This window comes from Schistosoma mansoni, chromosome 4 (genome assembly GCF_000237925.1).
Source record: "Schistosoma mansoni strain Puerto Rico chromosome 4, complete genome".
Taxonomy (NCBI): domain Eukaryota; kingdom Metazoa; phylum Platyhelminthes; class Trematoda; order Strigeidida; family Schistosomatidae; genus Schistosoma; species Schistosoma mansoni.
Window position 1 is genome coordinate 32001753 of NC_031498.1, and position 12419 is coordinate 32014171.

Consider the following 12419-nt stretch of genomic DNA (forward strand, 5'->3'; position numbering starts at 1 on the left):
GTTCGTGAGTTTATAGACATACACTAATAAAATTGACTAAGTTTCACTCCGTACTTCACGTCACCTGAAATCGCATTTGGGCAGATTGAGACCAAGAGCAAACAGTTCTAGAAATTTAGGTAGATAAAGTCTGACTAATTGTTGATTCGAATTGTTGTGATGTTGTCCAAAGAAGCACGAAATGCATTTACAGGATGGGAATCTCATAGATCCAGAATCATCAAAACATTATTCAAAACTAAGAAGGAGGGGATGACAATGAATGTTATCCAATGTTATGCACCCACAAATGATAGCAACAACGACAGTTCTAAGAGAGGCTGCAATCGATCATAGCAAAGTGCCCAGTAAAGGACCTGACCATCCTGTTGGGAGGTCTAAACGCCGAAGTCGGAATGAACAACACCGGATATGAAGATATCATGGGACGACATGGACTGGAAGAGAGAAATGAAATTGGGGAGAGATTTGCAAATATATGTGCATTCAACAAATTGGTTATAGGCGGCACAATATTTCCACACAAACTCATGCACAAAGTTACATGGATCTCACGGGACCACACCACAGAGAACCAGATAGATCATATTTGTATCAACGAAAAATTGCGAAGGACAATGGAAAATGTGAGAATTAGGAGAAGAGCTGATACAGCTTCAGATCAACACTTAATTGTGGCCAAGATGAAACTGAAGCTAAAGAAACACTGGACAACTGAACAGACAGCATTACAAAGGTTCAATATAGCCTACCTTTGGGATACTAACAACAACCAGTTATGTCGAATCTACCGGAAATCTAAGCAGCACACACAGAAATTCCTATAGATGTCACTTCACCAACGATTGAAGAAATCAGGATGGACATCAGATCTTAGCAAATGTGAGAACTACAGAGACATCACATTACTGTCAGTACCAGGAAAGGTTTTCGACAGAGTGTTACTGAACCGGATGAAATATTCAGTAGATGTTCAACTTCTAGATCAACAGATCGGATTCCATAACGATCGGTCGTGCACAGATCAAAACACCATACTGCGGGTCATCATTGAACAATCAATAGAATGGGACTCGTTATGGGACTTTGTTCGACGCTTCGGAGTGCGCACATAAGAAGACCGTCAATATCACACTGAATTCATACGAAGGGCTATACTGCAAATCGGTGAACGGAGGACAGCTGACAGAATCCCAGGTGAGAACCGGAGTGGTTGACTGGATTATGAAGACCTCCACAACTGACGGGAAGCACAAAATACAATGGACTTCGCAGATGAGCTGATCCCTCTATCCCATACTCAGAAACAAATGCAGATCAAGACAAATAGTGTAGTAGCAGCCTCTGCAGCAGTAGGTCTCAACATACACGACGGAAAAAAGAAACATCCTCAAATACAACACAGAGAACACCAATCCAATCACACTTGATGGAGAAACATTGGAAGAGGTGGAAACGTTCATGTATATGTGTAGCGACATCGATCAACAAGGAGGACCCGATGAAGACGTAAAGGTGAGGATTGGCAAAGTAAGGACCACATCTCTTCAGTTGAAGAACATATGGAACTCAAAACAACTGTCTGCAAGCTAACATCAAAGTTACAATCTTCAATACGAACGTCAAGACAGTTCTACTGTACGGAGGTGAAAAGTGGAGAACTACCACAACCATCATAGACAAGGTACAAATATTTATAGACAATTGTCAAAGTGATATATTGAATATCCATTGACCGAATACCATCAGCAACAGATATGTACTAAAGTAGCACACACCGAGGGCTTTATCACCGTATTTACCTCCCATTCGGATTGAAGTCGGATTCGGCCATATTCCAACAAATTATGGTCGCATTGCTTACGAACTTTCCGATTGCCATGGTTTACATAGGTGGTAATATCATTTCTGACACAACCAAAGAAGAATTATTCGAACGTTTGGATATGGTATGTACGTATTAAAGATTAGTTTCATACGAAGCAAAACAAAGTTAACTTCTTCATTTATTATCGATCGCTACGGAAGACGCCCTCATCCAGAGAGTGTTGAACTCATGAAGCGAATCCCACCATCTGAATTCAACTCCCTACTGTCATTCCTGAGGTTATTAAATCATCATGTCTAATTATTTCCATCTATACATAAACATCGCGCGTGTCTAAATGAATTACTGAGTAAAGACAAGTAATGGTGTTTGTCTAACCAATGTAAAAAGAGCTTTGGTAACATCAAGAAAATGCAGTTAACGCTTTTTAACCCTAACTTCGAAATAACCATTGCCTCTGATGCATCGAACTATGAACTCGAAAGTTTTCTAAGATTATCTATGAACGATATTTCACTCTCTAAACAAACCATAAACCCATGCTATCAATTTTTGGCATCGCAATATACACTGAAGATCGCTTGCAGCTGTCGGCTACATTCCTTCTTCGCTGTGATTTTATTATCAAATACGTGTCGACGAACAGTGTTGGATAGGCTGGTGTGTTATCGAGATTAGTCAACTCAACCGGCCAATTAACGAGGATTGCGTCGTCTCGGTAGCATCAGTTGAAGAAGAATAAAAACGTCGATTGCAATGAACGCCTTGCTAATGACGACGAATATGGTCCAGGACGCTACTCTACCGGATTATGAACTTCAGTTGATCGTGAAATATGTACATGACAGTTGGCCAAACAAAGTCGATAATCATTTAATAAAGTACCTCCGACGAAGTGGTATGTATAATTGACTGAGGTTTTATGTCGATGTTTTTGTAATGAATTCACGTATCTGGGAAGCATCGTTGATAAACAAGGAGGATCGGATGCAGATGTAAAGGCGAGGATTGGCAAAACAAGGGCAGCATCTCCACAATTGAAGAACATATGGAACTCAAAACAACTGTCAACTAACTTCAAAGTGAGAATCTTCAATACGAACGTTAAGACAGTCAGTTCTGCTGTACAGAGCTGAAGGGTGGAGAACCACTACATCCATCGTCAAGAAGGTACAAGAATTTATAAACAGTTAGTTGTCCACGCAAAATACTCAACATTCACCGGACGGATACTATCAGCAACAGCGTTTCATGGGAGAGGACAAATTAACTTCCAGGTGAAGAGGAAATTAGGAAAAGACGTTGGAAGTGGATAGGATATACATTGAGGAAATCACTAAACTGCATCATGAGGCAAGCCCTAACTTGGAATCCGGAAGGGAAGCGGAAAAGTGGAATGCCAAAGAATACATTGCTTCGGCAAATAGAAGCAGATATGAAAAGGATGAATAACAACTGGAAAGAACTTCCCAGGAGAGAGTTGGATGGAGAATGCTGGTGGGCGGCCTATGCTCCTCCACGAGGGGTAACAGGCGTAAGAAAGTTTTGGAATGAAATTCTTACATTTTTTTAAAAGAGAGAATAATTTAAGTGCTACATGTCACAACAAATTGTTTATTTTTTTGTCAAATAAAATACCAAAATAATTGTGTACAAAGTATGACAGAGTTCACTACACTTTGTTACATTGGTGGAATAAAACTGTGTTTTCCAACCCCCCCCCACCCACAATATGTAGATAAACAAATGAAATAATGTTTTATTTTGGTGAAGTGGGGCAAGAGTAATAAGGGGGGGTGTATATCTACAACAATGAGAATGGATTACAGAACTTAAAATCAACCTACATTAGTTATACCACCCATCAATTGATAAATTAATAAATATCTTGGATACTAAAATAAAATTAGTGAAAAAGTAAAATAATGAGGAGAAAAAGAAGAATCTAAATAGTAAAGGACTTGAAAGAAAAAAAGGAATATCAAAATGATAATCTAATGAGTAGGGTTTGATTGGTGAATTTCTTTTTTCTTTTTTTGTTTTCATTTCTTGTTTTATTTGGATTCATTTTGATCATTGATGACTTTTTCATTGGAAGTGATAATAAGTACTTTTGGAGATTTCAATACTGAATCAAGTGAATTTAAAGTAGGACGTTTTCTGATCACAGCCTAAATAGGAGGGAGGAAGATGAGAATTATATATATATATATATATATATATATATATATATATAGCAAGATATATATAGCAAGAACAGTGATATGATTAGTTAACAGATACGATATCTCAATCTTCATCGACTGAGATGGTTAGGCCTGAACACTGATTACCACGACGCGCTATGCTGACTAGTGTAGGGGATGGTTGGAAGAAAGTTAGGGGTGGCCAAACCAAAACTTGGCATCAGTGTTTGAAGTCACTAACTTCTAGTCTGAGCCATGTTGGCAGCTTCAGACTACTTGGTTGGGGTTCGCGTGACTATTGTAACTACTAGTGGTTGGAGACTCTGGGTGACATGGCTCAGAATCAACCAAAATGGCGTATGTGTATACACTTTTTATCTTCCCTTAAACCTTGAGATAAAAATTACTTCATATCTGTCTTTCTTCCTGTACTATATCCTTATATACAATCTATCTTTTATATACTACCACCACTACATTAACTACTCCTATGAATCTGGTGTTCATCTTTTTCTGCTAACGAGTGAGGTATGGCAACTTGGACCGATGCATAAATGTGCCTGGTCCTACGTTGTAGCTGAGTGACTGACTGATATCACAGATTATAGATGGTTTGAAGTAGTCTACAGGAAATCCTACTTCATCTAGTTGTCGTACTATTCGGGACGCATAAAGATGTACCTGTAGTTTTGAGGGAATCGGTGCACTCTGGTGAATTTAAATATGGTTCGCCTAGCTTCACAGTGTAAAGCATTATCATTGAGCTATTTACACCACGACTCACTAGGTTCGAGTCATACAGGAACCACCAGTTCCCTCAAGATTGCAGTTACATCATACTGATGAGTATCAACTAAAATGAAATGTAAGTACAACAGAGTTTCCTACTGACTAACTCAAACCAACTAACATCTGGAACATAGAGTACGTAAAATCGAGTCACTGAGACTGCTGACTACATTGCAACTTCATCAACAAAATTCGACTAAACAAACATGACATGACTACTGATTAATAATAATAATAATAATTAGTCAATGTTGTATGACATATTGTGGTGTTTGTTTTATTGCAACCCAATGACAAGTTACAAGTTCGTATATTCAACTGTAAGTTATCCCTTATTTATGTGTGAAGGCTAATACATCGAAAGTGTGAACTAGGTAGATGACGGTGGTGACTTGAAAACCTAGAATTGTTGTAAATTTAGTGTTTTATCTACTGAAACACCGGTCTAATAAGAAGACTAAAATCACCTAGCTCTCCCTTATCTAATATCCTAAGCTGTTCAATCATATTTACACGAGTTTTGAGTTAGAGTTTCAATGTAAGCGTCAACACTGAGATGTAGGTACATCCAGCCAACAAGTCTCAGATAGGACGAAACGCATGCACTGGATTCCACTGGTAAACCTAATCCACGAATGATATAATTCAGAGATTGATCATATATACATGAACTTGATGGATGGGTTACATTATTATCAATTGTAAATATGAACATTTCCTACACCACTTACGACTGACTCAATAAAGAATCATACAACTATTCCGCCAAAAAAATGATTCGAATTCATGGAGAACGTACGATAAACACACACAATTTGCTTAGTAAGAAAGTAAGTAGGTATCACAGTATGTTACATCAACCAAATCACAGATAAGTAAATGAACATTTTCCACTGTCTTATATGCATGGTATCATAAATTTAACAACTGCCAATTAAATTAACACACTGCGAATTCCGATATCAAGACACTTTTGATGAAAATTATTTTAAGATTATTTGTTACATTAGATATAGGTGTGGATAAAGTCTGAAGAACAGTCCTAATCATGATGAATTATACATGTACCTACAACCTATACTTATACTTTCAATAGCCCCGAAATGCCCTGGTATGGTCGAGAGTGGGGAGAGTCAGATCTCCCTCTCCAAATGCTATCACATGGCCACGCGTATATAGCCTCTGACAGGGAAGTCCTACTCACTGCCTTCTCGTGTCACAGGTGTTGTTTACGAAATCGAGAGGATGAAAAGCGAATGTCCGGCACTTTAACCGGGTTGGTGGACACGGAAAGTCCACCTAGGGCAGTTGGAAAACCATGATTCCAAACCAATGGTGTACATGGGCTGGCTCCAGTATCCTGAGGGAACAAATGGCGTATGAACCAATTGTTGGTCACCGGCTACCATGGAACTGCATCTCCTAACGATGCTCCACTGCCTTAGGGATCAGATCTTTAGGTCAAAGGCTCCGGGTGTGGCCCCCTAAGAAAACCACCTGCTTCAGTTTGGTCACCTAGGAAGTATCACAGCCCTCACACAAATCGAATGAGATTTGTGTGGCGCAAATGTATCTGGTGCTTCCTTGTACCAATATGTATGTGTTTAAATAAATAAATAAGAGTTTCAATAAAATAATATTTATATGAAATCAAAAAATGTGGAGATGACATGTCACGTCAATCATGAATAGGCCGAAAGTTAGGCTCACAGTCAGTCAGCTACAACGTAGAACTTCGTACGTACGTACATCAGTTCGAGTTACCATACCACATTAACACAGAGATGCAGTTGTCGATTCAAATCCCATAGTGGTAGAAGTAGTAAGAGTATAAGAATTATGTGAAAGATAAGGGTTTGAAGATGTTATTGAAGCAGTATAATACAGTGAAATAAATTTGGAAAGAGAAAAAAGATGGGGACATGAAGAATTCAAAACGTTAGAATTTGGTAGAACACAAGGAGTGGATGCACCTTCGCCATTGCAAACGATTTTGAGCCATCTCATTCAAGGTCTCTAACCATCGATTGGTATCATCTCGCGGATCCCAACCAGGTAGTCTACACCTACCAACATGGCTCAGTCCACTTGTCAGCAACTTCATGCATTTGTGCCACGTTTTGGTGTGGCCGCCCCTAGCTTTCTTCCAACCTACTTCTACACCATGAAACATTGCATGTCGGGGCAGTCGGTGGTTGGGCATACGTAACACGTGTCCCAGCCACCTCAACTGATGAAGTTTCACTACTTCATCACGGACGGACATCTCTCTTACGCCATAAATGACGCAAGTTGGCGAAAGCTAGACGAGCCTTCTGTATCCGTGCTGAGATTTCGTCACACACCAGACCACAAGGGCTGATGAGACTACCAAGATAAGTGAAGCGGTCAACACGCTCAACTACTTCACTCCCTAAGTTAGGCTCACGCTATTGATTGAAAATGATGTTCTCATTGCTAAGAGAGAAAGATGTATATCTATTCGGTTTTAGTAAATAAAGCCTTCTTCTCAGGTAATCAGATGATTCGGACTCGTGTTAGGGGAATCAGATTCAGACGATCAGTGTTAAAGTCCAGAGACAAAAAACAGGCTTAAGTGAACTTAACGAAACTATAAAAGATAATCATGAAAACGAGGGTAGACGAATTGTAAGATGTTCATTAATTAAATCAATTCAAAAATGTGGTTGGATATACATTGTAAATGACAACACTCTGTAGTAATGTCAGTCTTACCTTGTCGGTTAATAAATATTGATTGTTTTCTTTGTTGTTATTATTATAAGTATTACTGTTATTTTCGATATCTGCAACGTTTTCACCAACACTGGGATGGGCATCGTTGGGACAAAGTAAATCGTTAGGTTTGTTTGAATGACAATCAAATGGATTGGTAGCTTCAGGGGAATGATTATTTGATGAAATTGCTTGTGATAATGATGACATATTGGTTTGTTTTGAAACATTCAATTGACAGTGATTAGAAGATACAGAAGTTTCACTTGCACGACTAATTAATTGTTGAACTTCATTTTGAATTTCAGTATCAATAAGCCAAGGATCTTTTAAAACATCCTGAAAATAATTAATTGTATTTAATAAACACTGCATTTCGATAAAAATATTAAATATAGGAAATTAGCTACAAAGGTGCATTAATAATATGATCAGGTGGACATTATTTGTATTGATTAGTTACAAGTTTTCCTTACCTACGCCTGTTACTCTCAATGCGGCATAGACCGCTGACCAGCATTCTCCAACCCACACTGTCATAGGCCTTTCTTTTTAGTTCTATCCAATTCTTGTTCATTCTTCTCATATCTGTCTTTATTTCTCACCATAATGTGTTCCTTGTTCCTCAGGATTCCAAGTGAGGGCTTGTCTTGTGACGCAGTTGGGTGACTTCCTCAATGTGTGTCCTATCCACTTCCAGAGCTTCTTCCTCCCCTGGAATCTGGTGTGTTCTTTCTCAGTAGAATGTTGCTGATAGTGTTTGACCAACGGACCCGAAGTATTTTGCGTAAACAACTGCTAATAAACATTAGTATCTTCTGGATGATGGCTTTCGTAGTTCTCCACGTCTCCGCCCCATACAGTAGAACTGTCTTGAAATTTGTATTGAAGATTCTGATATTGGTGTTGGTTGACAATTTTTTTCAGTTCCAGATGTTCTTCAATTGTAGATATGCTGTTCTTGTTTTGCCAATCCGCACCTTCACATTCGCATCAGATCTACCGTGTTCATCGATGATGCTGCCCAGATATGTAAAGGGTTTTACATCCTCCAAAGCTTCTTCGTCAAATGTGATTTGATTGCTACGTGTTGTGTTGTATCGGAGAGTCTTGCCTTTTCCTTTGTGTATGTTGAGACATACTGCTGCCACACTGGTCGTCTTCTTCTGCATTTGTTGTTGTGTGTGATAGGAGAGCCAGATCACCCGCAAAGTCTAGGTCATCCAGCTGCATCCTAACTGTCCATTGTATCCTGTTCTTACCCCCAGATGCTAACATCTTCATAATCCAGTCGATCACCAGGAGAAAGAGAAAGGGTGAGAGTAAGCAACCTTGACTGACACTGGTCTTTAGTTCGAACGAGTTAGTGAGCTGTCCTCCATGCACCCTTTTTGCAGTTTAATCCGTCATAGGAATTCCATATGATATGAACTATCTTCTCAGGCACGCCGTAGTGTCGGAGAAGCCTTCATAGTATTGCCCTGTTCACGTTATCAAATGATTTCTCGAAGTCAATGAATTTGATGTAGAGTGATGAATTCCATTCAACTGATTGTTCCACAATGATCCGTTGTGCTGCCATTTGGTCGGTACATGATTGATCCTTACGGAATCCAGCCTGTTGGTCTTGAAGTTGGTAACAAGTTTTCCTTGCTCATAGTCAAATGCTGTAAATATTGAAATCACACTGCATTCATTCATTCGACGTTAAAATGTTGACAAGGTATGGGTGAGAAACATATTTATGTACAACATGTTAATTAGTGGTTCATTCCATCAGATCTTCCTGTTATCGCTAGTCGCGTCGGTAGGTGACGAGTACTGAGTTGAAGTCCACATGATTATCGTAACCAAATGGTTGGGGATGGGCAACATAGCTCAGAACCAGTTGCAATGGCGCAGGTGTATTCACTATCTTTCGGGTCTTAGTTCTCGAGTTTCATAATAATTCTATGCCATTTATTCCCCGAATTCATTCCTTCTTCTCGAATCACATATTCCATGGCTAACCTTTCCAACTACCACTAATACTACTTCCACTACTCTGAGATATATTTTTATAATGTCGTCTTAATGTGTTGATATGTTGTGGCAACTTGGAACATTGCAAACATGAGTCAGGCTCTACGTTTTGTATGATTGACTGATTATTTGATTTCAAAAAGTCACTAAACATTCCGACGGGTTTGAGGGAAACGAGGTAAATGTTAGAATAACTCTCATATTTTAGTGGACAAAATAATGAGTAATTACATTCTTCTATTGTAGTGAACAAAATACCGATTGGGGACAATCGAATGTTTTTAAGCACAGATTACAGACTATCTCACTAAATTCTGATAACCATACAGTCAACAGTTAATTTACAAACTAACAACCAATTGTCTCAATCTCAGTCAGTCAATCAGTTACAACGTAGAACTTCGTACGTACGTACATCAGTTCGAGTTACCATACCACATTAACACAGAGATGCAGTTGTCGATTCAAATCCCATAGTGGTAGAAGTAGTAAGAGTATAAGAATTATGTGAAAGATAAGGGTTTGAAGATGTTATTGAAGCAGTATAATACAGTGAAATAAATTTGGAAAGAGAAAAAAGATGGGGACATGAAGAATTCAAAACGTTAGAATTTGGTAGAACACAAGGAGTGGATGCATCTTCGCCATTGCAAACGATTTTGAGCCATCTCATTCAAGGTCTCTAACCATCGATTGGTATCATCTCGCGGATCCCAACCAGGTAGTCTACACCTACCAACATGGCTCAGTCCACTTGTCAGTGACTTCATGGATTTGTGTCACGTTTTGGTGTGGCCTCCCCTAGCTTTCTTCCATACTACTCCCACACTATAAAGCATTGCACGTCGGGGCAGTCGGTGGTCGGGCATACGTAACACATGTCCCAGTCATCTCAACTGATGAAGTTTCACTACTTCATCAATCGATTTGCCATCCTTATTACGCCATAAATGACGCAAGTTGGCGAAAGCTAGACGAGCCTTCTGTATCCGTGCTGAGATTTCGTCACACACCAGACCACAAGGGCTGATGAGACTACCAAGATAAGTGAAGCGGTCAACACGCTCAACTACTTCACTCCCTAAGTTAGGCTCACGCTATTGATTGAAAATGATGTTCTCATTGCTAAGAGAGAAAGATGTATATCTATTCGGTTTTAGTAAATAAAGCCTTCTTCTCAGGTAATCAGATGATTCGGACTCGTGTTAGGGGAATCAGATTCAGACGATCAGTGTTAAAGTCCAGAGACAAAAAACAGGCTTAAGTGAACTTAACGAAACTATAAAAGATAATCATGAAAACGAGGGTAGACGAATTGTAAGATGTTCATTAATTAAATCAATTCAAAAATGTGGTTGGATATACATTGTAAATGACAACACTCTGTAGTAATGTCAGTCTTACCTTGTCGGTTAATAAATATTGATTGTTTTCTTTGTTGTTATTATTATAAGTATTACTGTTATTTTCGATATCTGCAACGTTTTCACCAACACTGGGATGGGCATCGTTGGGACAAAGTAAATCGTTAGGTTTGTTTGAATGACAATCAAATGGATTGGTAGCTTCAGGGGAATGATTATTTGATGAAATTGCTTGTGATAATGATGACATATTGGTTTGTTTTGAAACATTCAATTGACAGTGATTAGAAGATACAGAAGTTTCACTTGCACGACTAATTAATTGTTGAACTTCATTTTGAATTTCAGTATCAATAAGCCAAGGATCTTTTAAAACATCCTGAAAATAATTAATTGTATTTAATAAACACTGCATTTCGATAAAAATATTAAATATAGGAAATTAGCTACAAAGGTGCATTAATAATATGATCAGGTGGACATTATTTGTATTGATTAGTTACAAGTTTTCCTTACCTACGCCTGTTACTCTCAATGCGGCATAGACCGCTGACCAGCATTCTCCAACCCACACTGTCATAGGCCTTTCTTTTTAGTTCTATCCAATTCTTGTTCATTCTTCTCATATCTGTCTTTATTTCTCACCATAATGTGTTCCTTGTTCCTCAGGATTCCAAGTGAGGGCTTGTCTTGTGACGCAGTTGGGTGACTTCCTCAATGTGTGTCCTATCCACTTCCAGAGCTTCTTCCTCCCCTGGAATCTGGTGTGTTCTTTCTCAGTAGAATGTTGCTGATAGTGTTTGACCAACGGACCCGAAGTATTTTGCGTAAACAACTGCTAATAAACATTAGTATCTTCTGGATGATGGCTTTCGTAGTTCTCCACGTCTCCGCCCCATACAGTAGAACTGTCTTGAAATTTGTATTGAAGATTCTGATATTGGTGTTGGTTGACAATTTTTTTCAGTTCCAGATGTTCTTCAATTGTAGATATGCTGTTCTTGTTTTGCCAATCCGCACCTTCACATTCGCATCAGATCTACCGTGTTCATCGATGATGCTGCCCAGATATGTAAAGGGTTTTACATCCTCCAAAGCTTCTTCGTCAAATGTGATTTGATTGCTACGTGTTGTGTTGTATCGGAGAGTCTTGCCTTTTCCTTTGTGTATGTTGAGACATACTGCTGCCACACTGGTCGTCTTCTTCTGCATTTGTTGTTGTGTGTGATAGGAGAGCCAGATCACCCGCAAAGTCTAGGTCATCCAGCTGCATCCTAACTGTCCATTGTATCCTGTTCTTAGCCCCAGATGCTAACATCTTCATAATCCAGTCGATCACCAGGAGAAAGAGAAAGGGTGAGAGTAAGCAACCTTGACTGACACTGGTCTTTAGTTCGAACGAGTTAGTGAGCTGTCCTCCATGCACCCTTTTTGCAGTTTAATCCGTCATAGGAATTCCATATGATATGAACTATCTTCTCAGGCACGCCCGTA

At 39.0% G+C, this 12419-nt stretch overlaps 1 protein-coding gene across 1 annotated transcript in view; it reads right to left on the minus strand.

Moving 5' to 3' along the window:
- Positions 1–3499: 3499 nt before the first annotated feature.
- Smp_171370 (serine/threonine kinase) overlaps positions 3500–12419 on the minus strand; it is a gene marked incomplete at its 5' end in the record, with an annotated part of 19214 nt that continues 10294 nt past the window's right edge. Inside the window, 2 exons of the mRNA XM_018797515.1 lie at positions 3500–3999; positions 7540–7878. Coding sequence (XP_018652549.1) covers positions 3883–3999; positions 7540–7878 — 456 coding nt within the window. The 3' untranslated portion in view covers positions 3500–3882. The remainder of the gene's footprint in view (positions 4000–7539; positions 7879–12419) is intronic.